The 27,090-nt window shown below is 53.0% G+C and overlaps 1 protein-coding gene across 1 annotated transcript; it reads left to right on the forward strand.

The window, feature by feature from the left end:
• Positions 1–27,018, forward strand: ADAMTSL2 (ADAMTS like 2; the record flags this gene model as incomplete). The annotated part of the gene is given in 20 exon segments (XM_082008875.1): positions 1–124; positions 127–169; positions 1,195–1,306; positions 2,381–2,523; positions 3,157–3,232; positions 3,635–3,737; positions 5,446–5,591; positions 5,694–5,817; positions 6,744–6,824; positions 7,807–7,982; positions 8,956–9,298; positions 9,988–10,369; positions 15,619–15,722; positions 17,581–17,707; positions 19,879–20,092; positions 22,197–22,352; positions 23,469–23,639; positions 23,775–23,951; positions 25,072–25,216; positions 26,475–27,018. Coding segments are annotated over 20 exon segments (3,066 nt in total). The 3' UTR covers positions 26,594–27,018.
• Between the last annotated feature and the right edge of the window lie 72 nt (positions 27,019–27,090).

Consider the following 27,090-nt stretch of genomic DNA (forward strand, 5'->3'; position numbering starts at 1 on the left):
ATGAAAACCAAGTGTAAGGCGAGTCTCAGCCACCTGTCCCCGGGATCCCCAGCCAAGCGCTCCGGGCTCCCGCTAATCTACGGGCCTGCCTCTTGGAAAGGGTCTCTTGCATGCTGGACCCCTGCCCTGGGCGGTGGCAGTGTGGAGCTGGGCACCTGGAAACCCGCTGGTAATTTCTGTAAGCCAGATAGCAAAGCCGTGCTGGCGTTGCCGGCAATTCTGCGTTTCCAAAGCTGCCACAAAAGCCGTTGCAAGAAGAAAAAGGGGTAGGAAAGAAGCTTTTTATGTTGCAGGTCTGCAGTCCTGCCCCTTCTCCCCAGGAGCAGCCCCTCTCCCAGCTCCCTACTTCCCAAAGATACTGTCTAGTTACTTTGCAAGGGAAGTTAGCTTAGGGGAGAATTTTGTTTTCTTTTTCTTACAGACATGAGCTGCTTTGGTTGCCTGGAAGCATGATTTCCTGAAACCTGCTCCTTTCTGGCTCTTGCAGTGAGGTTCACAATAAAATGTATTGTGGTTTCAAGCTGGGCTTTATTTAAGAAAATGCCATTCTGGGTTACTTTCATGAGGCAGATGGAGAAAGAGATGAAAGGCTGACACTTGGGATACTTCATTTCTGCTCTTTAATTGTGGGCGGTTTCCGGTTCTTCTAGAATGGGCTTCTTCCCTGGGAATTGGTGGGAATTAGAGTGGAATAAATGAAAAAAAAAAAAGAAAAAATGGCTGTTAATTGTGTTTTTTTGTTTATGAGGCCATTAATCTCATTCTTCTAAGAGCCATTCTGTAGATGGGGATATTTAAATGCACTGCTTTTATAGATCTGGGGATACTTCTTGTTACTCGCTGCCTCTCGTGCAACGCTTGCTTCTGTGTAAGCCACGCTCTTTCAAGGCAGGCTTGGAGCCTCAGCTTGCACTGGTGGTATCAGGTGCAGCCACTGGGAACCAGTGTAAAGTTGTGCTTTGGAAGATAGCAACAGAGATGGGGTGTGCACCTGTACTGTTAATGCTTCCACTAATTAAATGTAACTTCAGGATCAAGCCCTTGCACTCACTGGTGGTTGGTGTCACTTAGCTGACCGGGAATGCTGAAGAAGACACATGTGGTGTGACCCAGGCTGCAAAGCAGCCCCTGCTCTCGACGGGCACTGGGGCTGGATGGGAGTTTTGCTGAGCATGGTGTTTTGTTGTTTTTTAGGATGAAGATACCTAAGTGGAGGTGGAGCAGCATCTCCATCAGTGCGCAATCCCAGCTGAAAGGTACACTGGCCCTTCTCCTCGTGGGCAACGTTGTCTTTGTGATAGCTCAGGTAAGCGTGTTGCGTTGCTGGGAGGTCTCTGGACTTTAAAATGGCACAGTGCTTGTCACAGGGAGGGCCTCGGGGGTGGGCAACCCCTGGGACTCACAGGACTGGTCTGTGCATGTGTCGGATCTCCAGCAAGTGCGAGGATGTATGACTTGGCTTAGCTCCTTAGTCTGGGCTTAACCTAAGTTGTAGCATGCATGACTAAGAGCGTGCATGGATCGCTTCCAAGGCTCTGAAAGGCCATGCCCTGCTTTTGGGTGAGCACTGTTTCCTTGATGCTCCATGGTTGGAGCTCTCATTTATTTTGCATGGAACAGTATTCTCCCTTTCCCAGTAAACACAGAATTAATAGAAACCTCAGAACAGGTGATTCTGGATGGGAAAATACATCCCTCTCCCCAGCTATGAGCAGTAGCCGGGACCCCCCAGGAGGTTCTGTGCCCCTTGCGAAGGGATACGAATGCCTCGCGGAGCACAGGCTTGCGGTGATGACACTGCCGATGGAGCAGCTCCTTTGCGCTCTGCGTGGTCACGCTGCTGCCTGCAGTGGCTGAGAGGTGGGAGATGGGGGTGTCAAGGACCCTCCTGAAGTGACAAACCCAGTGGCACTTGCAAAGGGAGTGCATGAGCTCCTCCAGCCTGGTAGCATCCACTGGCGTGTTCTCCCACTGCAGAGGGGTTTTGCAAGGGTTTGCTTAAGCTTTCAGTGAAGCTTTGGGCTGCAACGAGCTCTTCAGCTCCCTGAATTCACTATGGAGCAAGAGTCAGAGATCACCAAAAGCCTTTGATGGTTTACGGTTGTTTGGGAGCTCAGTTTTGCCAACTGAGTGAAACAATGACTGTTTCCTTTCCCAAGGAATCCCGACTATTGCCATTTAATTCCAATACGTAATGAAAACACAATTGGAAAAATGCAGGGTTTCTTGCAAGATGGGGAATCTCAGACTTGACCTTAGGTGGAGAAGGAAATGCCCTGTTCGGGCGGGGCGGGGGATGCCCTCAGTCCACCCGTGCAGGCTCTGCGGTGCGGATGCTGACTGCTGCTTCCCTCCCCAACCTGCCTGGCGCTTCCAGCAGGACCTGACGCAGACCTCCAACAGCCTGGAGGAAGGGGCAGACGTCACAGCGTACTGGTGGGGCGAGTGGACCAAGTGGACGGCGTGCACCAGGACCTGCGGGGGAGGCGTCAAGTCCCAGGAGAGGCACTGCCTGCGGCAGAGGTACGGCACCCGCCTGCCAGGGTGTGGGGGGCTCCAGCTTGCTGGAGGTAGCCTTGACTTGACCCAGAAGGTCATCACTCGGTAGATTAGCGCCAGTGAAAAAAACTGGCTTGCGTGGAAGGTAAGTGTGGCCCAAGCATGCTGCCGTGAGGATGCCGTGCCCTGGGCATCCCCGCTGGGAGGAGCGGCCAAGGTATTCCTGTGCTGGCCCTGAGGTTTCTCCCGCAGGGGTTAGTGCGGATGGGTCGCAGATGTAGCATAAGCCCATTGTCAGGGCTTCTGGGCCCAGCAGCGAGGACACCGTGGTGCAGGGTTGACTGGGGGCTCGTTGATCCTGGCTGCTCTGTGCATGGCTCTGCCCTCTCCAGGCTGTGTGGCTGCCATAAGGCACATTGCAAACCTTGTCCCCATGATACCTCCTAGGATGCTGTAATAAAAATAGTTCAGGTAACTATGCTGCAGGTAACAAAGCCAGAGAGACCTTTGCTATCAACTCCAGTGGGACTGGGACAGATCTCATCTCGATGTGGCTCTGCTACATGGAGGCAGATCTTACAGAAGCAGGGGACAAATATAGTTAAAAAGGGGAAACGGAGGGTTTGACCCCTGTCTAACCATCATTTCTTTATTCAGAAGAAAGTCAGTGAGTGGGCTGGCTAATAAAACTTGCACTGGAACATCCAAAAGATACCAGCTCTGCAAAGTACAAGTAAGGATATCCTTTTTCTCATTGGGAACGCTTGATACAAAATGTGGGAAGTCGTGCTTGCTTTGTGCAGTGGCATTTCTGGGCCCCTTGGAGAGGGGACACCATTTGTCCTGTAGCTGTCACCTTGCTGCCCCTCTGAGCAACTGGAGTTGCCTTCTTTGGTGCCCATCACCATTGTGTTGAGGCTTTGGGCCTTTTGCCTGTGCTGGGGGCCATAAAACCCAGCGGGTGGCTTGTGCACCATCTCCTGGGGGGTTTCCTTGGCTGTCCCTGCACTGGGAGGAGGAGGATGTGGCTCCAGCCAGGGCAGGTGATGGAAATGCTCTTTGCAGCCTGTCGAGATGTGCCAGGAACCTTTCCTGCACTTTGTTTTCATCAGGCTATTAATGTATCCCATTCTAGGAGTGCCCTGCAAACGGAAGGAGCTTTCGAGAGGAGCAGTGTTCATCATTTAATTCCCATGTGTATAACGGCAGAACGTATCAATGGAAACCTTTATATCCTGGTAACAAGACATTCTTTGTGTGTTTCATAATGCTTAGCCAAAATATTTTGATAGTTATGATGCTAGAGCCTGCAGGAAGGCTCCTCCTCTGCTGTTTTAAAGTGATTTTTCAGAGCCACAATCAGCTATCTCCTAAGTTCAAAGGCACCTTTTGCAGCTGCAGGGTAGCTTAAAAATAAAATAACATGAACTTACGGCTGTAGCCTGTGTTGGTCACAGCTCCCGAGGACCGGAGAGCTGAAAGGCTGGAGGAGGATGCGAGAGCGTGGGGTGATGGACTGTTCTGGCAGGGAGAGTCCGGCTCACCCAAACAAGTGCCCTGTGAGCTGAGGCCATTACTGGCCGCCTTGCATGTCGGTGACATTTGCACACTCCTACACCCTTCATGTGTCCTGTCAAATGTTGCCGAGACGCAGTTAGTCAGTTTGGTCAGCTGGGGTGAGCGCCACAGAACTGCAGAAATAACTAAGGAGTCAGACTGATTTTATTTAGAGACTGAGATTTTATTTAATTTTTAGGCACCTAACTCCCATCAAAATCAAGCATTAAACAAAAATCACAGCCAATTTTTAGAGCTCCTGAGGAGGAGGCTCCTGAGTGCTGGTTCTTCAGCATTGGGTGTCCTTGGGTGCCATTGGGTGTCTAAAAAATAGAGATGGGATCTAATGCAATATTCTTATAATTTGGGGGTGTCTGTACATACCTAAGAGTGATTATGCTTCATGAAATTACTACTTTCACACAGAAGGAGGCAACAAGCCCCTGTCTCACCAGCCTTCTTGATGGGCTCAGCATGGTAGAACTTGCACGTGGCAGGCTGGTTAGCTGTAGCTACTTGGCTGCTTTTGTCCCTTTCCTACGGCAAGGTGACAATTTCTTTGAACATATTTGCTCTTCAAGATGACTCACCAGAATAGTTACGGTGAATTGTTTTGTTTTTTAGCAGGCGTTCACGTGGCTCCTGGGGGATTTGCAGAATAATGTTTTGACATTGATGCTGTCTTGCTTGGGCGTGCAGGCCAGTGGGTATATGACCGCTCGCTAGTTGGCGGAGTTCAACACTTAGCATTGGGTTTCTGATGCAAATATGAATTTGTCATTTTATTCCTGTGGATATTATGAAATGTGGGACTGCTGTGCCAGTGGATGTAGCCAGCCAGTTGCCTGCAGGAAGCAAAGGGTGAATTAAGTCCAACTTGGGTGGATGTTTATGGAAAAGTTCTTATGTTTTAAGCTGCTGTGATTTTGAATATAGTCTTAACTTGTATTATTAAGTATTTATAACAATACATCTGTGTTAATTTAACTTGTGTCTTAAATGTAGACGTGTGAACACGCGTATTTTTTTGTGTAATGTGTATATATAAGCACTACTGCAAGTCCTTGCACAGAGACCGGCTGTTCGTGCTTCTGTGCGTCCCCTGGGCGGATGTTAGCGATGCGGCTAGCATCGCCAGCTGCATCTGTTCCTGGCAGCAGGGAGGACTGCCTGGCTGTGCAAAGGTTTGCAGCAGTGGGCTGTCACGCTCTCAGAAGTGCAATCTCCTGTCCAGCCTGAAACACAAGAGGTGGTAGCTTCTGAACTGCTGGCTGCTGTGCAATTGTGCTGTTGCTGCTGTTGTTTAGCTTGGCAGAGACTGACATTGGTAGGATGAAAGTTGTTGTGTTTGTTCTGTTTTGAATATATCTTTATATCCTTTCCCCTTAGATGACTATGTTCACATTTCTAGCAAGCCCTGTGACCTCCATTGCACCACTGTGGATGGTCAGAGACAGTTAATGGTTCAGGCTCGGGATGGAACATCCTGCAAATACACTGATTTCCGAGGGGTTTGCGTGTCTGGAAAATGTGAGGTTGTTAAACATTATAGCAAAAATATTGTTAGTAGCATTCAGAAAATTCCAACGGGTGCGATATTTGCCTGACCCTCGCTACTCTATTTGTGCGTTTTTTAGCCGATTGGATGCGATGGCATTCTCTTCTCCACCCACACACTGGATAAATGTGGAGTTTGCCAAGGAGATGGGAGCAGCTGCACTCATGTGACCGGCAGTTATCGGAAAGGAAATTCTCATCTTGGTAAGGCTTTCGGGCGCCCTTTGCTTTATTTGAATCAGAGGGATTTTTTTTTTAAATGTATTTTTGGTAAACTACTTTCAGCTCTCACCAGCTGCCCTGCTTCAGTTTTTCCCACGTGTTCTGTGTGCGTTAATGACCCTTGTTAACTTGGGCGGGGAAAGTCTTTAAAGAAAACCAGTAACTTTGCGTGGTGCTCGTCGGAAGCCTGAGGTCTCTGATGCTGAGTGGTGCAAAAGGGTTATGCAAGAGGCTGGCATCTATTTTAGTCTTCTTTCTCATGACCCAGTGAGACTAGGAATAAACCCTTTGTAATAACAGGAAGCCAGGGTATTTTGAAAGACCAGGATTCCCAAAATTAGTGTGATGTAAAGCAACAGAAGCTACTTGTCCTAAATATAGCAATCTAACTCAAGACTAATGATTAGTGCTCTCTGAGGATCAGTTTAAGGTGGAGCAAGCTGCGGGAGCTTCAGTGGCGTTAGGAGGGCTTGTCCCATCGCTTACCTGGTGCTAAGCGAAGGGGGTCGGAGGGGATCCAAGCTGTAATCTCTCACTGGGGTTCCAGGAAGACTGGCTAGCATGAGGTGCAACACTGGACCACGGGATTGCTTCTCTAGCTAACAAAGCAGTCTTCAGATAGCTTTTCTTACACCAGTTTATATAAACTTGGTATTTGTACATGTAAGGATTGTATCCTTGTTTTTCTCCCGTAAACCAGGATGCATAGTTCGCACGTTTTTCTCTTAACTGTTAGGCTGCGAACAGGACCATATTGATACCAACATTAGGTTTTTTAGTCTATAACTCCTTAAAAATAATTTTGGATTGAGGCCAGTTTGCTTGATATATTGCGGTATTGACTACGGAGTGTCTCGTTCAGATTATTTGTTACCAAGTTCCTTTCATTAATCTGTAGTTTCCCATAGGCTATTCTCTGGTAACGCACATTCCTGCTGGAGCAAGGGATATCCAGATAGTAGAACGGAAAAAATCTGCAGATGTTCTGGGTGTGTATAACCTCTGGGTACTTCCCTAGAATGCATGCGTATCCTAGCTAATGCTTTTTCCAATGCGAAGATGCACGTAGTTTTATTGCAGACATGAGCTAAACCCATAGTCAATGTGAATCACCAACGCGTTGTCTAAGCCAGTGCGTTTCTCCTCCCTGCATTCTGAGCACCTGGGCTTTATATATCAACAGTTTGATTGCTTTAATGCCAAAACTGTTGGTCAATATTATTGCTACTTCAGTGTTTTATGACAAATACGCTCGTGGCAGATCACCGATAGCCAAGTGACTTCACCTCTCTTGTGATCCCCTTGATCATCTCCTGCTTGGGGAATGTGCAATGGCCACATGACAACAGCACCAAAGAGACGTGCCCTACGTGTTGCTGAAGTGTTGGTGGCCACACCATCCACCTCATGATGAAGATGGCAGAGCTGCTCAGGAGGAGTGTGGAAAAATCTGGACTTGCCCCAGAGAAGCACATTTGTTACCGCTGTGCTCTGCCTCAGAGGCTCATGGCCATGTGCAGGAAGGCTTGAAAGAAAAAGGCTTGATTTAGTACAGTTGTACTGGGCTAGCTCTGGATGACCTGTCTTGGGCCACTGCTGGCTCAGGTGGCATCCCAAGGAGGCAACTCCTGCTGTTGGCCTTCTGACAGTCTGCAGATTATCAAATTGTTTTATTGTGATTATCAAATGTTCATGCTGTGCTGGTGCCGAAAGGGTGAGAGGAGCCCTGGACTCCTGTAAGCCACATACCCAGGAGCTTGCAATGTAGAGGGACGCATGGCCCAGAAACCCAGGCACATATTTGCATGATGTGTGTTGGAAATATATTACAATGCATTTGTCAACTATGAGAAACACTTGTTTTATTATTGTGATGCTCTATTTTTATCTCCTGAATGAACAAGAGGCAGTATTGTGTACCTCTGCTCTTGCATGCGATGGCACTGACTTTTTTTTTTTCTCTCTTTGAAGCTGTGGCTGATGAAGCTGGGTACTACTTCTTCAACGGGAACTACAAAGTTGACAGTCCGAAGAACTTCAACATTGCAGGCACAGTGTTCAAGTACCGCAGGCCCATGGATGTTTATGAGACCGGCATAGAGTATATTGTTGCACAAGGACCAACAAATCAAGGGTTGAATATAATGGTGTGCTTTGACTTTTTCAAGTTTTCAAGGCTGGGGGTGATGGGGAAGGGAAAAATCTGTTGGATTGAGGAAGGGATGGCTGTGGGAGAAGCATCCTGCCATGATTTCCCAGCTTTCCCAGGCAGCTTGAGGAGGGGAGTGGGAGCGATGACTGTGCCCAGTTCCTTGCATGAACCTATTTTATTTGCATTGGTGCTCTTGGGTGCAGGCAGGGCTGTGAATAATGAACATGGGCTTGGTAACCCCCTCTCTCTGCAGGGGAAAGATGCCTCGGGCACTGCAGGCTAATTTCTCTTCTACTCCTTGGCATTTTTATCCAAGTTACCTGGCAGGAAAAGTAAAAATGAGGAAATTGGGCCAGACAGCTTGGAGAAGTACACAAAACTTGAACCCCAACTCTTTCTTGAAAGCAAACTGTCTAAAACCAGGCATATGAAGAAAAGTCATTTAATTTTTCTTCTGGGCAGCCAGCCAGAGCCCAACTCCTGCCATCTTCCATGTAGCCCTGGGCCCCTCTGGAAGGGGAAGGGATGGCTGCTGGGGTGCTTATAAAGCATTGAACCAGTAAAAGGTGTTGTAGTGTATCGGCTGTGAGTCTCCAATGGGGATGTAATAGCTGAAGCAGGGGGTGTGTGTGCATGCTCCTCATTCATAAAAACACAAAAAATTGTTTTGCAAGTGATGGTCAGTAACTTCTGAAGTGGCTCTTCCGAGTCTCTGGTTGCTCAGCAGCAGAGGAGGGAGTGTGACCTGTGGCTTCCAGTCCCTGAGCTGGGGCTAGTGCCCAGGGCCATGCTGCCAAAGAACCCTTGGAAAATTGTGCTGGGCTCCAGTTGTAAGAAGTTGGCAATGTGATGGAAAGCAGATTGGAAATAGCAAAGTAGATGCTTACCAACTGTCAAGTCCAAGATGAATCACAAGCTTTGTGTGCCATATACTCACTGAATCTGCTAATAATTTAATTTGTTTGCAGGTCTGGAATCAAAATGGCAAGAATCCATCCATCACATTTGAGTACACCCTCCTGCGGAAGCCACACTCAAAAAATATGCAGCCCATCTACTACACCTTCTCTGAGTCAGATAGCGAAGAAAGCAGAGAGTTTGATGGAGATGTGCCGTTGGGTTTTATCCAGCACAATGCAACCTATTTTGGGAAAATCTCCAGGGAAAGGATAGACTTGGAGAACCAGGTGTTTGGAAGGCAGGACACGGAGGAAGATTTAAACTTGAGCAAAGGTCAGGAAACCAATGAGGTCTATGAAAGAGCAGAAACAATTGACTGTGAGCCAAAACTGAAGGGCAAACAACCCCAAGGTAAGGAGGAGACTTGGGCCTCACTGTTCTGCTTCTCAGAGCTCTTGTTGAGAAACGCTCTGTTTCTACCTCTGGTGATTCTGCTGGTTTGTTTTTTGGAAACCCTGGAAAGTTCTTTAAAATGTCTCTGCTCATAAATCCTCTTTGCCCTTCAGGTTCTGGTTTCTGGTGGGTGGGGGGTGGCCATGGGTGAGATCTCACTGCCGGTGCCTTGCTGTGCTTTGCCTCATGCCAGGGACAGGAGGGAGCCCTGGGTGCACAGAGGTCCCCATTACAACCATCTTCCATCACCTCCCATAGCTGCCCAGCCCCCAGCAGGCTCCTTCCGACTCCATTCCCTTGGACATCCCACCTCCAAACTGCCTTGAGTGCTTTCCCAGCATGGCTGCATGGGCTCTGGGGCCAGGAGGACATGTTCCTTTCTGATTTCTGCTATTGCTTGGGGCAGTGCTGGCAGGTGCTGAGCTCTTCTTTGGCCATGCGACAGCAGGATGAGACCCACAGAGCTGCACACCCTTTCCAAAGGGGTACAACCCCATGAGATTCCCCCTCCCCAGCTACTGCCTCTAGCCTTCTGGGTGGCTGCTCAGGCTCCGGCGTGCCTCCGCTGCTCCGGGCTGCTTTCGCCTCCCAGCCTGAATGCATTTTGTGGTTGTCACTGTTGTTTCCCCCTGTTGGCTCCAATCTAGATTCAAACGTAACCAGGTCTACTTACCAGACAGACCATGGCGACGGAGACTTCGACCCCAGGTTCGCCTCCAGGGAATTCCTTTCAGAGAACGCCATCACAGACAAGCTGCTGGACAAAGCCTCAGACTCCAAGGAGCTGGTGCTCAACATGACCATGAACAGCATCTTTGCCCAGGGAGACCCAGTCAACTCTGTGGGGTCACACATTGACAGCCTTTATGTTGACTATGAGGATACTGATGGCGTCGTGACCTACACCATTAATAGCACTTACATGGAGCTGAGCAATGGCAAAGCCGTCAACACGTCTGCGGAGACACCGTTTTCAAATGCCACTGTCACCTTGACCAGCCCTCAAGGGAACAGAACCCACAAAGCAAGGTAGGAGACGTCTTTTAACTATAGTCAATCCTGTTTATTGCTATTTTTGACTTGTAATAGCCCTGTTCTCGGTGCAGACCCCATTGCATGATTTCTGTCTGTCTGCTTTGGAAGCCAGAAGGTAAGTGGGGGTAGGATGATGTATTGTGAAGGCTTTCTGTTGGGGGTTAATTTGGAAGGGCAGGCTAGAGGTTTGGGAGCAGAAAGTCAAGAGAGCACTTAAGCAAGAGGAAAACTCACTGCCCTCCTTAGTGGGGATGTCGGCAAGCCCATGCTGATGGCTGTCAGCTTGTGCATTGCTCTTTGCCTGTCATCGCTTGTTATCGGTCATGGCCATAAAGAAGCCTCTTCCTTTTTTCTTCTCTTGACATCCTGCTCTGATTCCCCAGGCCCCTTCCTCTGAGTTCTGATGCAGCAGAAGTTGGTCCTGGTCCCTTTTTACCCACCCTACTGACAGCCACCCACGATCCTCCTCACTTGTGTTGGCAGCAACATGCTTCCAGCAGCTCCCAGGCATGGCCCTGCCTGCTTAACCTACTGCCGGGGAGGCAGAGCAGGACAACGGGAGCTGCTCTTGTAGGGCCTGCAGAAATAGCTGGGGTTTGCTGTCGTTGGGTGCAGAAGCAGGGCAGTTAGTCACTGCTTTAAGAGTATCAAAAGCTCTTCAGTGGCAGCTCAGTGACTGATATGAGGACTGTCACTTCAGGATTCCTTTAACGGCTGGTTTGGAGTGGTAGTGCTATAAAATGCAGTGGGAAGCTAGATTAAACCTTTATCTTCAGCAGCAGAGTTCATCCAGGCAAGGATGTGCTGGGTGAAAAGGAGTTTCAGGATAGTTCTTGTCCACAAGCCTATGTCTAGGGTATTTTGAGGTTCTCTGGGGAGCTCATTCCCAGTGTGGGCCCATGGGGGCTAAGACAGGACCACCGCTTGCAGCCACAAAGTAAAGCAATCTCTTGGAGAGCTTGGGCTGAAATCGAGGCTTTGGGAGTCATCCAGGCCCCAGACCCACAGCCATGGATTTGGGTCCTGCTGTGCACCCCCATGGTTTGTTTGGGCCCCAAGCCCCCACAAGCCTCCCCTGCGGGTCTCCTGGCTCTGCTGCGTTGACTCTTCTGTCTCCCAGTCCTCACCACCAGTAAAACGTGGGTTATGACGCTGAGCTTCAGAAGACGTAAAGCACTGAGCAGATGCTCTCTGGTTATAGCTAGCTGTGTTTACCCAGAACTTATACTAGCTTACACTAAAGCAACTTATGCTAAAGAAAATGTCCATGCAGCCAAACGTATCAACAAACTTCTTAATGATAAGAACATTAAAACCTTGCCAAGGGCTTGAGTCTATTCTCTCTTCTCGTGGCTTGGCTGGGAAACTTTGCCTTCAGCTGCCAAAGCAAGCATTTCGTTAGCTCTGACAGGCGAGGGCAGGGCTGTCAGCTCCCTGCCTCGCTGTCCCGTGGGGGCGAGGAAGTGGGCACGCCGGCCCCCCCCACCTGCCCTGGGTGGCCTTGGCTGGCACCCTGTACCCCCAACCTCCTGGGAATACAGGGACCTTCTCGTGCTTTAAACTTCAGAGCAGCTTGGCTGTGGCAGGAGGGTCACAAAAGACTGTCGGTGGCTCCAGTGCAGTTTTTTGTGGTGCTAAAAGCTCCTTGTGCTGTCCCTGCTGCCCGTCCACCGAAGACACGGGGCAGGGATTTAAACCCTTCCGGGAGCGATGCCCAGAACTGCCATTTTTTCACTGTTCTTCTCTTTAGTTTGTTCCACAGTGCTCCCTCCCCTCACCCCCCAAATAAAATAGGAACTTTTTTGGCCATTAACGCTTAGATCTGAGAAGTTTTGCACTAGCCAAAAGGCTGTATCCAGGCCCAGCTGGGCTGTAGCCTGGGCGGAGAGATGCTGAGCTCCTGCTGGCTTCATCCCTCGCTGTGGGGCTGCGGTGGGAGGTCGAAAGGCCGGTGGAGACAGATGTGGGGCAGCTGGGGGGCAGGAAACATGCTGTTCAGAAGCATGTTGTTTTATTAAAAAAAAAAAGAGAGAGGGGAAGAAAAAAAGGGTAACAAAACAACTTGTACCACCCTTCAAGAGGCCAGACCGAGTGCCTGGAGGCATTGCTCTCCTCCCCGGCAGTTGAGAGTCCCATAATGTCGCTGACAACCAGAGAGTCTGCATGCGAGGGCACTTGTGGGGCGGGGAGAGACGGGCACGTCTGTGGGGCTGGGCGATCCTCGCTTCCAGGGACTGGGGCAGGAGGGAGCGTGCTGGGACAGCCTGCTTGTGCCCAGACCTTTCTCGTGTCCACCGACTCTATTTATTACTTCAAGCCCTGTTGCAATTGTAACGGTAACCGCTCATCTGTACCTCCTCGGTGGGAATGATGGCTGAGGAGCCCCAGCTCCCTGAGGCCAGCCTTGAAGCACCCAACACAGCAGGATAAAGCCCGTACTGACCCTGGGGAGCGGTTCTGGGTTTGGTGTGTCACGGGCGAGGTGCTGGAGCACAAGATGTGTGAGGAGGATTGGGGTTTGGACTTGTTCCTTCAGGAGGAAGGGCGGTGGAGGGGACAGCCAGAAGCTGCACCAAGGAAAATGGTCATGGGGTACAAGGGAAAACCTCCTGCCCTGGGTGTGGGACAGGATGGGGGATCTCCCCCTTGGAGATGGGCAACATGGGACTGTGGGACCCAGTCTCTTACTGGGGTCAGCATAGTTCCGGGCAGGAGCTTGAACTTGACTCCCACATCCTTCCCAAGCTCGGTCTGGGATGGATGGTGGCTTTTGGCTCATTTTCATTCCATGTAAATGGGGAAACAAGCTGGGGGGGATCATCTCTGCAGAATGTAACCAGCCAGTCTGTACACACGGGACAGCCTTGGTTACAGGTGGGGCATTTTCTTTCCAAATTGTTGCAGTTCTTAGTGTGGATGGAGTCATCAGGTATACGAGCACCTTGTACCAGCGTGGCATATTATATTTCCTCTCTGGGAACGAGTCCCACTGAGATGGGGATGGGTGGGTGGCTCTTGTGTCAGGGCAGGCGTGCTGTGACACTTCTCCTGGAGCAGTTAAAGCTGCCTTGTGGCATGCTGAGGGCAGATCCAGGCACCCTTTGTCCTTCATCCCATGCTGTGGTGTGCAGCCAGGGCTGATCCTGCAACAGGAGGCATGAGTTTTTCCCCTTTACTTAAAACTAAAAACTGAAATAAAACACAGAAATGTGAGCTGGACATTGATCTGTGGTGTTCATGTGCACGTTAGCATTATTCTTCTGCTACGAGGACTGTTTTGGGAAGACAGGCAGCCCAGACCTCAGCTGGGGGTGAGGGACTGATGCTAATTTCTGGTGCAGTTGCTTGCTTGAAAAGCAGAAGCAAAGTGCAGGCAGGGAAGAAAATAATTGACTTCGTAATAAAGGGTGGAAAATAAAAGAGGAAAAACCCACCAGCTCGGTAGGACAATGTGCTGCTGTTTGCATTTAGAGGAGAACAAAATGACAGTTTTGTCTTTGCTTGAAATGGTAAGAGAGCTAAATGCTGCCCTATGACCAAATGTCTGATTTATCTGGAAAGAACTTGTCCCTGCGACCTCGTTGTGCATAGAAGCAGCTCTTTATTTAGGCTCACGTACATTAAAGGGACACTGTTGATAGATTTTTCTGTCTTCAGACGTGGTATAAAGCTTATTTTGAAGATTATTTTTTCCTTTCAAGGGAGAGCAGTCCCAGTCACAAGATAATTTGGTGTTTACTTTAGTGCCTCAGAGAGCAGGGTATAGACCAGAGGATCTAGGTAATACCCCACTTTCCAGGCAAATTAAAGTACAAAAAGCAGATGTTGACTATGTTTTAATGGATCTTACTGAAAACTGTCATCTTGTGAGCCCTCTCCTGGCTGGGCGGCAGCGGGCAGCATGCCGAGGGCAGCCACGGCTCAGCCGGGATCGGGGACTGATGCGGGTCCCCGGGCAGAGCTGTTTTGGCAAGATGAAGCACTATTTATAGGGAGCCGAGGTTGTTGGTTTTTTTTTTTCCGCAAAAAATAGTTGCATTCATTTCAGTTCCATTTCAAACGCAGGAAGCGACTGTTTGCCAAACTGACAGAGACAAAATCAACAGGGAAAATGAGATTGTTGTTTTTAATCCTTCTGGAGGTTCAGTGCTGGCGGTGGAAGGAGGGTGGGTCTGAAAGGAAATGGCTGGATTCTCAACAGTGTCCTTTTAAAGGTTGATTTGACAGACTGGACCTGAACTTTTTCTTACGAACAACTAAATAAGGCAATTTCAGAGCTTCTGCTGCCTAGAAATCATACAAGCTGCATATCTCGCCAGGCCAGAGACAACTGGATGTCAGGATACAACCTTGTACGCTATTTCAGTGTAGCTGTTTCAAGGGTTTGAACAAAGGTATGAGAACAGACTTGAAGCCTTTTGTTGTAAAGGTGCAGTATCCCTGATGTGTTATAACCTCGCAGCACGTAGAATGCACTGAACTGGGCAAAGCTGTTACTCTTGGTTTGACAAATGCTTTTTTTGTACACCAGGCTGACTCTGTTACTCCTTCCCCGATGGCTTTATGTGTTTGAGCACAGCATGGATATGAGAGATGCAAATTATCTACCTAAAATAAAACAAAATAACCCAAACCAAGAGTGGCAAAAGCAGCGGGTAGGCAAATGGCATGCCTTGGTGTTCAAAAGCAAAGTGTGCTTTGAGAAGCAGGCTTATAAACTCCTGTGCCACGTCTAGGCTTTCAGAAGGAGTGAGCTGCTGAGATTTGAGCAGCCGAAAGCTCTGCCGCGTTGAGCAGCACGAGTCGGCGTGCCTGGCCCTGGAGACGCAGGGGAGGAGATACTGCACCTTTAGTCACTGTATGCCGAGGGCCAGGTGTATTTGAGCAGAAAATGCGAACTTTGTTAAATTCTGAACTGTTTCTACTTGTGGGTATTTTTATCCCATTCTCTCTATTTCTAGACAGTGGAAGCTCTGCCTCTAACCGGGCTGGGGATTCTACTTGGGGCTCAGGACAGGTATGTTGTGAAACAAAACAAACCAATTAAAACAAACAAACAAACCCCAAAAAATCAGAAAAACCAAACCCAACCGCCAAACAAAGCAAATCCCCTCCCAAACCCGAACCCAACCGAACCGCAGCCTGCTGGCAGATGTGTGTGTCTGACGTGGCCTATCACCGCTCGCCTTGTAAATGCCTTTTTTTGTTTTGTTTTGTGTTTTTTTTTGTTTGCTTATCGCTAGAAACAGATTGAAGTTGTTAAGAAAGGGCCAAGGTGTGAGTGCTGCTGACATGTACAGGTGGAAGCTTTCCTCCCATGAACCCTGCAGCTCTACATGTACCACAGGTAGTTATAAGAAGCAGCCAAATTCTGCACAACCGCTGAAATCACCTGGTGTGTGAGTCATTTTTATGTCTGTTAGGGATGGGAAGGACCTGGTGATGTGTAGGGGATCTTGCAATCTCTGGAGCTGGTTTAGCCCAACCTCAAATCTGCTCCGTCTGGGCGCAACGGCAGGGAGAAGAGCGGGGGGCCAAGAGCCTGCGAAGCCCACCGACCTCGCAGGCACCGCGGGGTCCAGGCCCTGGTACCCGGCATGTCCGTCATCCTGCAAATCACCCTCCCTTCGGGGAGCTCTGCACATCGCCTTTGCTTCCCAGCCCAGCGGGGACGTGCTGGGGCTCGGCAGGATCCCCAGACCTGTGCCGAGACTCAGCATATTGCCTCCTTTTGGGTTTTTTTCTTTTTCTTCCTCCCCTTTTTGACCATTCACTGGGGTTTGGAAAGCTTAGTGGCTTCCCCACAGAATGAAGTTTTGAAGATTGTTCAGCTCTGGCAGGAAACAAAATAGCATTTGGCTTTTTGACTTGTTTTGTTTCTCCCACTCCTCCTACCCCTGAGCCTGATTTTGGCCGTGAGGGTGTAAATCTGGAACAGTGGTGTAGATGCCAGGGATATCAACCTGGCCTGTCTTGTTTTTTGCATAAATCCTCCTTTTTTTTGTCCCCTAAAAAGCTTGTAAGCCACCTGCTCTCTCTTGTCCTTTCCTCCTTGATTAGGGGCTCCTGGCCCCGGTGAGCGGGTCCTGCCCTCACCTGCACCGTCCCCAGCAGCACCGCCCCTGCGGTGCTTCTGGAATTAGAAAGAAGGGAAAAAGGGGGAGAGAGGAGATTGCAATCGAAGGGACATCTCTTAAAAGAACAAATGCAAGGATTTTATTTTTTTAAGCATGCCAGAGCATTTGTTCTAGTCCAGTAGCCATGTGCCCCATGCCTGCCAGCAGCAGGAGCTTTCCCTGGGATCTTGTCAGCCACATGTTCTGGGACGTTTTTGATCCCTTTGATCCTCTCTGAACAAATTTCCCCCTTGACCGGGACAGGCTGCTCTGCCCTGCTTTGCAGCTAGCAGAGAGAGGTTTTACTTAAATTTCTCCTTTCTCATTGCCTTTTCTTAATGACACAGCGCAGAGAAGCAATACCATGTCAAGAGCTGTAGAGCTTTTTTTAGTTTCATGTAAACCATATGTTCCTGAGAGCTGCAATTCTTGTTACCTGTAGCCAGAGCAGCCTCCTGGTCCCCAGCCAGATCCCAGAAAGGACTTCACAACACTTGCTCTGGCACGGCAGGCTGCGGGGGAAATGGTCTCGGTCTGACGACCCTGGCTGCCCGTGCTTTTGGCGAGGGAGCAGGAGGGCAGGTGCCTCCTTGCAAAGCCCCCGGGAGCCCTTCCGTGGCCCAGAGCGCTGGGTGCCCCCGGGGAGCACCCGGGCACAAGCGGGGTGTAATGCGTAGAGAGAGAGTGGGTGGGTGGAGCGGGTCGGAGACCGTTTTTTGTTGCCTCCACCCATGACCCAGGCAGGGTGGGAGCTGCCGAGAAGATCTGTTGCCCTGAGCATTTCCGATAAAAACCTGTTAGTCATATATTGATCTTGGTGGCAAGCCCTGGCAGGGGTGGCCGTGCCTGCCTATGGAGCTGGCCAAACTCAACCAGGCTGCCCGTGGTGGCTGGGTGGCTGTCATGTCCTCTCCTCCTGGCAGCATCCATCCCGTGGGCCAGAAAGTCCAGCTTGCTGCTTTCCCTCAGGAGGAAGTTTTGGAAAATGCAGCTCAAAAAAAAAAAAAAGAAAAAGGGGGAAAAAAAAAAGAGTTTGGATGTCAAAATCACCAAGCGTCCTCTGTGTGTATGTATTCTCTTTGAAACCAGGAGTGATGTCCACATATGCTATGTGTGTTCGCTATGATGGGATCGAAGTGGATGATACGTACTGTGATGCCATGACCCGTCCCGAGCCCGTCCATGAGTTCTGTGCTGGGAGAGAGTGCCAGCCAAGGTACCGCCTCGACAGGGTGCTCCGGCGGGGCTCCGCGCTTTCTCTGCCGTGGATGTACTTGGGGGAGGGAGTTGGCGTGGATTTGGGGGGGAGGGCAGCAGGGATGGCCCCTAGCAGCCCCGTCCCTCCTGCCCCAGTTGCGTCTGCCCGAGCTGCACTGGGACTCGGCAAGACGTTCCTCCCCAGTGCTTTAGCTCGAGCTGCCAGGTTAAAGCTTCCGTAAATCCTGGGAGAGTTTGCATCTGCGGCTCCCGTCAAGTCTGGCTTCTGACGACACGGGCAGCGTCCTGCCCCGGCCAGCGCGCGGAGGGCCCTGCGTGTGAATTGGTTGAGGGGCCAGGCTTGCGAACTGTGCCGTGGATCTGGCCTTCTGGTCCCTTCAGCATCCTAAACTGATCCTAAAACCATCACTGAGGTTTGCTTGTATCAGCGCAAGAGCTGGCACAGAGGGGAACCCGTGCTGGCAATCCTTCAGGAGGTTTCCCTTCTGATGCGGCTCTTTATCCAAAAAGCGTGATGGCAGTCGGGAGCCAGGCTGCACGGCTCGGGGCACCTCCGTGTTTGTAATGCCGCGCGTGCTTGTTGGAGGGTTTGCAAGTGACAGCAGGTTTGGGCGGGACAGACGGGTGTCTGTCAAAGCGAGGACGCGGTAACGCCGTCTGGTGCAAGCCCTGGAAAGGTGTCACTTGTGAATGTGCAAAGCAAGACCGGAGTGATGCCGGGAGCAGGTACGGCACCCGGTCCCTAGAGAGTGCTTGCTCTCGCCTCGGGTGATTGTGAAGGAGGACGGGGAGGAAAGCGCGTGCCCTTTGCCGTGGGAGATCTCCTTGACCCTTGCACGTTAAGGCTGAAAGCCAGGGCAGGCTGCAGTTCGGGCAAAAAAAGGTGTGGGGAGGTGGATGGTGCTACTGCTGGGAGCATACCTGCACTGTAAACCCCGTGAGGACTTTAATCTCTATTTGCATTAACTTTGTAATTTTTTAGCACAAGGCTTTTTCCACGCTTAGATTACCCCGCTGGTCTTTTATAAAGCCACCCCTCCTTGTAGCTGTGCTGTGCCAGCTCCATGGGCTTGCACTGTGAGAGGGAAGAGCTGCTCAGTGATTTACTGGTGATTGCAGTTTGGCGGTGGGTAAACCGGGGAGCTGCTGGGAGCTCCAGCGGCGCAGCCGGGCACGTTTGCTAGCACTTGGGCAGGCGGGTTGCTGCTTGGGCTGGCAATGCTTTTCCAACAGGAAGCACCGAGAGAATTTTGCCTGATGTGGATGGGAAAGACCTTGGTCTCGTCTCCCTTCTGAATTTAGGTGGCACCTTTAAACGTGTGACATCTCTCTGCGGCTGCTTGTTGTGCCTGGAGCCCCACGCGAGGCTGGCGTACAGCCCAGGGACGTGGCTCTCCCGCTCGGAGAGTGGCAGCAGCGGGTGGCCCGGGGGCTGCATGGGGCAGCCCTGAGTCCAGAGGAACTGTGAACTCTGATCCACTTAGATTTTTACATTTTTTAGATTATTCTTTAATTCAGAATTTCTATGATGTTACTGTACTGTAAAGATCTTGACTTTTTATGTCTTTTCCCTTGGTTTACAAGTTGCTCCCCTCTTGTAACATCAGGACAGCAGTGGCAGGGGACAGTAAGGGGCAGACCCCGGCTCTTCCAGCCCATCGCGTGACGTTAGCAGAGTTAGACCGCCAGTGGTACATGGATGTCTGTCCCAGCAGGGCTCAGACAGCTTTGTGTGACGTTATTGCTGGGGTTTGCGGGGTGATGGATGGTTGTGTCCTCTCCGTACTTTAGCTGATCGGGCAAAAAAAGAGAGCTCAAACTTGGCCAAAAAGCATGGCAGAGAAATGTGCTGGCACACGTGGGGTTGCAGCCGGGGAGCGCGCGGACAAACAGTCGGCCGTGAGCACACCGGTCCTTGCCGGCCGCTCCCTCCTCTCGGCAGTCTGGTTTCAGCATCCACGGCTGCGGGCACGAGCTCAGGTCTGCTGAGTGGAACCACCGTATGGTAACACGTCCCCTCCCACGGGAAAACTTCTCGCACCTTGGCAGCCTGACGATAGCTCATTCCTATCGCAGCCACCGCTGGCAGAGAGCAGGCAGGGTTTTCCCGTGGGATGCTCCAGCCCCGTCCAGCCATGCCCAGCGCGACGGCCTCCCTTGCTTCCGTAGGTGGGAGACGAGCAGCTGGAGCGAGTGCTCCCGCACCTGCGGGGAGGGCTACCAGTTCCGCATCGTCCGCTGCTGGAAGATGATCTCTCCGGGATTCGACAGCTCCGTCTACAGCGACCTCTGCGAGTCCGCTGACATCACCCGGCCGGACGAGCGCAAGATCTGCAAGAACCCAGCCTGCGGGCCCCAGTGGGAGATGTCGGAGTGGTCCGAGGTGAGTTCCCGGGGACCTGCTGGCCTGGCAGCGCTGAGGGCGAGCGCACGCGCCTGCGCTTCTCCGTTCCTTTTCTGACTGAAACTCATCCATGGCCACAGAAACTCTGCCCTTCGGAACACTGGCTGCAGTTGTTGCATGTGGAGCAAGATGCAGCAGTAATTCTTTTTTCCCCCCTAAAATGAAGCCTTGGGTCCCCTCCAGGACGGGGAGGCCACGGCCATCGGTCACTCAGTCTTTGACTGCACATAAGGGGCTGGCATTGCCCACAGAGAGGGCAGGCGTCCACGGCCCAGATCCTCCCACCACTGCTTGCGTGGCAGCCTCTTCAGCCCGCGAGGTGCTGGGGAGGAGATCCCACCTCACATGTGACTTACGTTCCCATAAATTTCCCTTCCTCACCTCCAATTTCACTGCACCACCTGGAGAATTAAACCTTTTCCTAGCTGTGCCTTGAGCAGATCCCTAAAGCAGCTGGAAGATGGTGTGGGGCCATGCAGTGCTGCTCTTGCTGTAGCTTGTTGGTTTGCTTGGGAAAACACGTGAAAGGGATTGTGCCCCTGAATTCGCTTCCAGGCACGGCCAGCACTCCAGCACATCGCTGGCAAACGTAAACCCATGGCAATGACCAAACCAGTGCCGCTTCCTCGGGGAGCCGGGGCCGGTCTCCGAGCTCGGGTGGCTCGGGAGTGAATCTCCTGGCCGCCACCAGCGTTGCGCTGGATTGATGCTGGTGGTGCGGGGGGGGGGGGACCCCGCATGGCTCGCAGCAAACGTGTAAAACGCGAGGGGTGGGACTGTGCCCCCCTGTGCTGCTAGGAAGCAGCCCTGCCTCTTCGATGTCTTCTGGAGGCGGGCATGCGTGGCGAGAGCGAGATTTCAGGTCTGCGTGCGTCTGAGCTCGCCCGCGTGCCGCCGCCAGCCCCCCGCCGTCGTGACGGCTGCGCGTGGAACGTGGCATTTGTGCCCTGGAGCCCGCGCGCTCGTTGACTCTCTGCAAGGGAGCAAATGTCATTCCTGCTCCAAATCAAGCCCAGGCCCCTTCTAAGCAGGACCAAACTGAGCTCCGAGCCAAGCTGTCTGTGGGTGTGAACTTGCCCCACGGTTTACACCATGGACTCTTCGTCCTGGGAGGCTCCCAAAACACTTCTTGGTCATAATTTAAATTCTCTCCTTTCCTCTGCAAGCTGGGGTGCATTGTTTCCCTTGAGCCGACGTAGGCGCTGGTGTGTTCCCGGTGTTGCAGGGTGTTTTGACTTTCCCAGCTGGGTAGAGAGGAGCTCCCTGTGCTCATGCTGACGCGTTATTTTGACTGGCGTAGTGAACCAGAGCGGCTTATTTTACAGAAATCCGTGTTCTTCTCCAGCATGTGTCAGGGACAGATTGCTAGAGACAGTCCTGGAGTAGTTTGTTCTTAGCCAGCAGCAAAGCTAATCTCATTTGGATCCCATCTGAAGTAGGGTGCCAAGTTGGCATTAAAAAAAAAAAAGCACATTTCGGGGATCTGAGGATTAACGTATCAGCGCGGTGTGTCTGCGCGCGGTGCTGTTGACACTTTTCCCTGCTTTATGTTATGCACGGAGCAAATGTGCGTATGTGAGACTGTAGTAACTCAAATCCGGTTCTAAATAATGTCACTGGGCTGTGCGGTGCCAAATTTATCCACAGCATAAAAATCTTGTGCGGTTTGGGGAAAACATTCTCCGAAGAGGTGGAAAGGAGCTGGCTGCTCCTGGGAAGGAGGCGAGGGAGATCTCACCCTGCCTCTAAGTGACAGCTAAAACTTTTCAGCTCTGATCAGGCATTTTTGGTGCCAGACACTCTCTGGTGTCACCCGTCGGAGAGCTTGCACAGCACCCGGGCAGGATGTGGCCCTCCTGCACCTTAACCTGACTGCTGAAGCTGCTGAGGGGTTTTGGGGGAGAGGGGTGGTTTTGCTACGGGTTGTTTTACAGACTGTCACCGATGCATTGTCGAGGTGTGTTTTCAGAGTTTTGCATTTAAAAAAAAAAAACCCACCAAACTAACTTAGCAGAAGACAGCTCTCAGTCCCCATCGCGGCGGGAGCCCCTGCTGACGCCGTCCCCCCGTCCCCTCCCGGCAGTGCTCAGCCCGGTGCGGAGAGCGGAGCGTGGTGACACGGGACATCCGCTGCTCGGAGGACGAGAAGCTGTGCGACGCCAGCGCCCGGCCCCTGGCCGAGAAGAACTGCACGGGGCCGCCCTGCGACCGGCAGTGGACCGTCTCCGACTGGGGACCGGTGAGACGCTGGGGTAGCCGGCCGAGCGGCCATCACCACCCACTGCAGCTGGCCCTGCTTGCAGGCTTGCTTGTGTCTCCGGCGATGGGAGCTTTGGGGTTGGATTCCTGCTCCTCAGCTGCTCCAGCTCCGGCAGACCCGCGGCAGCCCGCACCCAGAGCCGGCCTCTAAATGGTTAGGCCGTGTCACCTCAAGTCAGTGTCTTGTCACCTGGCCGGCCAGCGTGGCCACCCTGGGTCACCCCTGTGCCCGTGGCAGCACCGGGGTTTGATGGCGCTTGCGAGCACTGAGCCTTCCTCTTCACAAGGCTCCTCCTCGCGCAGGGCAGGGGTGTGCTCCAGCATCCCAGGGCATCCCACGCCTTCCCGGCAGGTCCTCCCTGGGGCTCCTCCCTTGCGGGGGACGGGGTGCAGGAGGGGTTAAAACCCAAGATACCTGGCCGAGGACCTTAGCGGCTGCCAAAACCCCCGTCAGTCTGCTGCACAGCGTGCCTTCACAATGCTGACGCTCCATGCCCAGAAAATGAGCCTTTTCCTTTTTTTCCTTCCCTCCCCTGTTCCTTTCCTGCACAATTCTGCTACAGAGACCCTCTCCATCCCCAGCTATTTTTACCCAGGTTTTGATACATTAGCATCAGCTAAAAATAAGTAGTTTCCATGGCAGCAGCGGCGCTGTGGAACGCCGTACGTCTCCGCAAGAGCGGCCGCAAACACTCGCCGCCTGCACCGGCGCTCGGGGCAGTGCCCGCCTGGCCCTTTGCAGGCCGGGGAGGAATATTTGCAGCCACTTGCTTGGTCCCCTTTGCCTTCACCTCTTTGAGAGCCACCCCAGGGTTCCCCGCCACCGGCACTTCCCCTCCTGCCTGGCCCGAGGAGGTGCTGAGTTTTGCTGAGCACCGGCATGGTGGGGCCGTGGGACGGGTTGGCTGCGGCAGGGCTGCCAGGGAAGGATGCGCTGAGCTTCCCTGCAGCTCCGTTAAGCTGAGCCCCAGCGGCCCCTCCGTGATTTGGGGAAGGTGGGATTGGGGAGGCGCCTCGGTCCCTGCCGCGGCGATGGGGATGGAGCCGCGCTGCCTGCCCCGCCGCTGACCGCCTGCCATGCCTGCTGCGGTTCCAGTGCAGCGGCGGCTGTGGGCAGGGCAGGATGATCCGGCACGTGTACTGCAAAACCAGCGACGGGCGGGTGGTGCCGGAGTCGCAGTGCAACCTGGAGACGAAGCCGCTGGCCATCCATCCCTGCGGGGACAAGAACTGCCCCTCGCACTGGCTGGCGCAGGACTGGGAGCGGGTAAGTGCAGCCCCCCCGGCCGCGGGGGTGCTTGGAGCGAGGGCTTGGTTTTGGGGGGCGATGGAGGAGGGATGCCCGGCAGTGGGGTCGCAGCGGGGGGCGCGGGTCTCAGCCAGCCCCGCTGCACCCCGGCAGTGCAACACCACGTGCGGCCGGGGCGTGAAGAAGAGGATCGTGCTCTGCCTGGAGATCGTCAACGGCAAGATCAAGACCCGCAACCCCGCCGACTGCGACGTCGCCAAGAAGCCGGTGGAGGAGACGACGTGCTTCGAGCGGCCGTGCTTCAAGTGGTACACGACCCCCTGGTCAGAGGTGAGTGGGGAGGGAGCCGAGGGCAGCTCGGGGGGTCTGTGGGAGGAGGTGGGGGGAAAATGCCCTTCCTTCAACATGTGCTTGCCCTGAGCGTGTGGTGCCCTCTCCCCTCGTACCAAGGGCCACACCACCTGCAAAATAACCCCGGGAGCTGGGCAAAGCTCTGCGGGACGCAGCCCCCGCTCAGGGGGGCTCTTGCTGCACGGGCAGGTCGGGCAGAAAGCCTGCCCTGCCACGGTGCTGCCAGGACTGGCTGCGCTCAGGGAGAACAGGAGCGAGATGAGGCGTTTGTGGTCAGCTTTGGCTTTTTTTTGCTTTTTTTTTTTCTAATTTTTTTTTTCCTTTTCCCCCCTCACCCTGCAGCTGCTGGCGGGGTGTGTGTGGAGCCCGCGGGATGGCTGCCCGGGGATGCAGAGGTTGGGGATGCAGTTGGGAGCGCAGTTTGCCCCAGCACCCTGCAAGGGCAGCCGGTGCTCGACGGCCGTGGGGACGAGCCCAGCGCGCGTGGGCGAGGAGCTGCGCAGGGCTGTGGCCGGCTCTCCGCAAGCCCTCCCTGGCGCAGCCCTTGCTGCCGGTGCTGCAGGCACCTCGTTTTGCTTAGTCTCGCAATCCGTGGCTGCGGGCTGTAAGGAGCCGGAGCCGCCCTGCTGCAAGCCCAGCCCGACGAGGCGGCCAAGGGGCAGCAGCCAGCGAGTGCCGGGCCCGGGAGCGGCTCCGCAAACCCCCAGCGCACCGTGCAGAGCCGCCGGCTCCGCAGCCCTGCGCCCGGGGCGCTGGTGGTGGGGAGGCCCCATGGCCTCGGGGGGGCTGCAGCCACCCTGGTGTCCCCGAGCAGCGTATGGGCTGGGCCAGCTTGTTTGTGGCCCTCTGCAAAGGGCGGCAGGAGGAGGGAGGACCACAGTGCCTGGGGTGGGAGCGTCTCCACGTAGGGCTGGGCAGAGGCTGCTCCAGGCAGCTGGTGGTGTTGGCAGCAAAGGCAGAGCAAGAGGCCAGCGGTGCGGGGCTAAGACAAGACATTCAGCCTGGGGAAGGGCTCGCCCCTCTGCCCTGGTACCTCCTGGCTTAGCACAGACCCCCACGATGGCGGGGTCTCGCCTCACCCCCTCTCTCTGTTCCCCAGTGCACGAAAACCTGCGGCATTGGCGTGAGGATGCGGGACGTGAAGTGCTACCAAGGGAAGGACATTGTTCGAGGCTGCGACCCGCTGGTGAAGCCGGTGGGCAAACAGACCTGCGACCTGCAGCCCTGCCCCACGGAGCCCCCAGGTGAGCCCCGCTGCTAGCAGCATCCCTGGCATTCATTTTCCACTCGCCCCCCCGAACGGCACCACCCAGCATCTTGGCTTCCACCGACCCCTGATTTGATTGTTATCCCTGGAAGGATACGAAGGGGACAGCTCTCCTTCTGTGCCCAAATAATGGGGCACCATGCACCGGCTATTTCTGGAGGTAACCCTGTGAAACTAAGGGGAAGAGTTCAAAAGAAGTGTGGTCTGACCTTAAGAGGAGGGAGCTTTGGAGAGCTGACTTGGGTGCTGCTTCTATGTGATTCCAGCTAATATGTAGGAAGTTTTCCCTGTGCCATTATTTTAATGATTTTTGGTCTCCAAATGTCCTGTGGGATTTGTAACTATCTCGTTATCTGACTCGTCTGCTGGCTCAAAGCCCTTGTGATCTTTAGTGAACACACAGCTCTAATTCTTTAATAGGATTTGGGAATAAGGATAGTGTGGGAGAAAAGCATGAAAATGGGAGACAGATTTAGGGCTGGCTCGCGGCTCGGCTCTGGACCTGCTGCGTGCCCTCGGCTGACCTCTCCTTGCAGGGCCCGGGATGCAGCACCGGTGCTTTGTGAGGTGCCTCGTGGTCCCCTCACAGCAAGGTGCCTGCCCTAGGAGCAGCCGGGTTTCATGCCTCCTATGGATTTTAAACAAAAAAATGTGTGTGTATATATACACACAAAAAACCTATAAATCGTATGGGTTTAAAGCAAAATACTGCCCTGAAGGGAGGTGGGAGGGTGTCATAGTGGTTTCTGCCCTCCTCCCTCTCTCCAGCAGCTCACTTGCCCCAGACTCCTGCTGTCATGCTGCTGGATTCCCGTTCCCTTTCTTACATAGCCTTTTTGGGGCAGAAAGTGTGTGTTGGGGTCACCCTGTGCCCTACCATGGGTGGCCCTTGGTGGCTCCACCAAGCCCTGGGCAGTTCCAGTTTGCAGGGAAGAGCTTGAGCTCCAGGGCTTGGGACCGAGACAAGACTCCCAGGCCAGGTGTGATGAAACGGGTCAACTTTCCGGTGCCTTGGCTTGGGCTGATGATGGTATTTATAGAGAAGCTCCATGGTGTTTTCCAGGGGATGCTCTGCCAGATAGCGGGGAGGTGGCAGTTGCAGCTGGGGGATTTCTTGCGCAGCCCGTGGTGTTAAGGGCAGGCTGTGTACGGGGGGAAAAAGGAGCTCCTGAGCTTGCAATGGTTTATTTTCTTTTTCTTTTCTATATTGGTGCATTCTGCCTTCTTTCCCCCAGACGACAGCTGCCAGGACCAGGCAGGAACCAACTGCGCTTTGGCCATCAAAGTCAACCTGTGCAGCCATTGGTACTACAGCAAAGCCTGCTGCCGCTCCTGCCGCGCACCCCACTCCTAGTGCCCGGCGGCACCCGCGGCACGCGCCGGGCCGGCACCCCTGGGCTGCACCTCCCCTTAGCAAGGGCTCTGTATACCATTTAGTAAGCGCTAACCATCCCACAGACTGGTGTTAAGGATGCTTTTGGTTTTTGGTTTCTTCCCCCACTGATGCGGAACTACTATCCTTGTCCCTCTCCCGTGTAGCGGAACGGTGCCGGCACGGCTCGGTTGCGAAGCCGTTACCGCTGCACGCTGGTAGCCGTCGTTATCAGAGCTGTACATAAAGTCGTGTATATTTGATTCCCCCGAACTGCAGACACACGCACGTGTTTCACAACGTCTTGTCCTTCGGTTTCTTTCCTCTATGCAAGTTTGGGGTTGGCGATGGGAAGGCGTGAACTCCGTGAAGTCCAAGTTTCCCTTCGCAAAGGGGTTTAGTGCCTCTCTGCTAATTTATCCCTGAGACCTGCCCTCTTGTTAGCTGCATTTAATGTGGTGGGAAGCTGATTTTCGTTT

The sequence above is a fragment of the Phaethon aethereus genome (assembly GCF_964289735.1).
Source record: "Phaethon aethereus genome assembly, chromosome: 20".
Classification (NCBI taxonomy): domain Eukaryota; kingdom Metazoa; phylum Chordata; class Aves; order Phaethontiformes; family Phaethontidae; genus Phaethon; species Phaethon aethereus.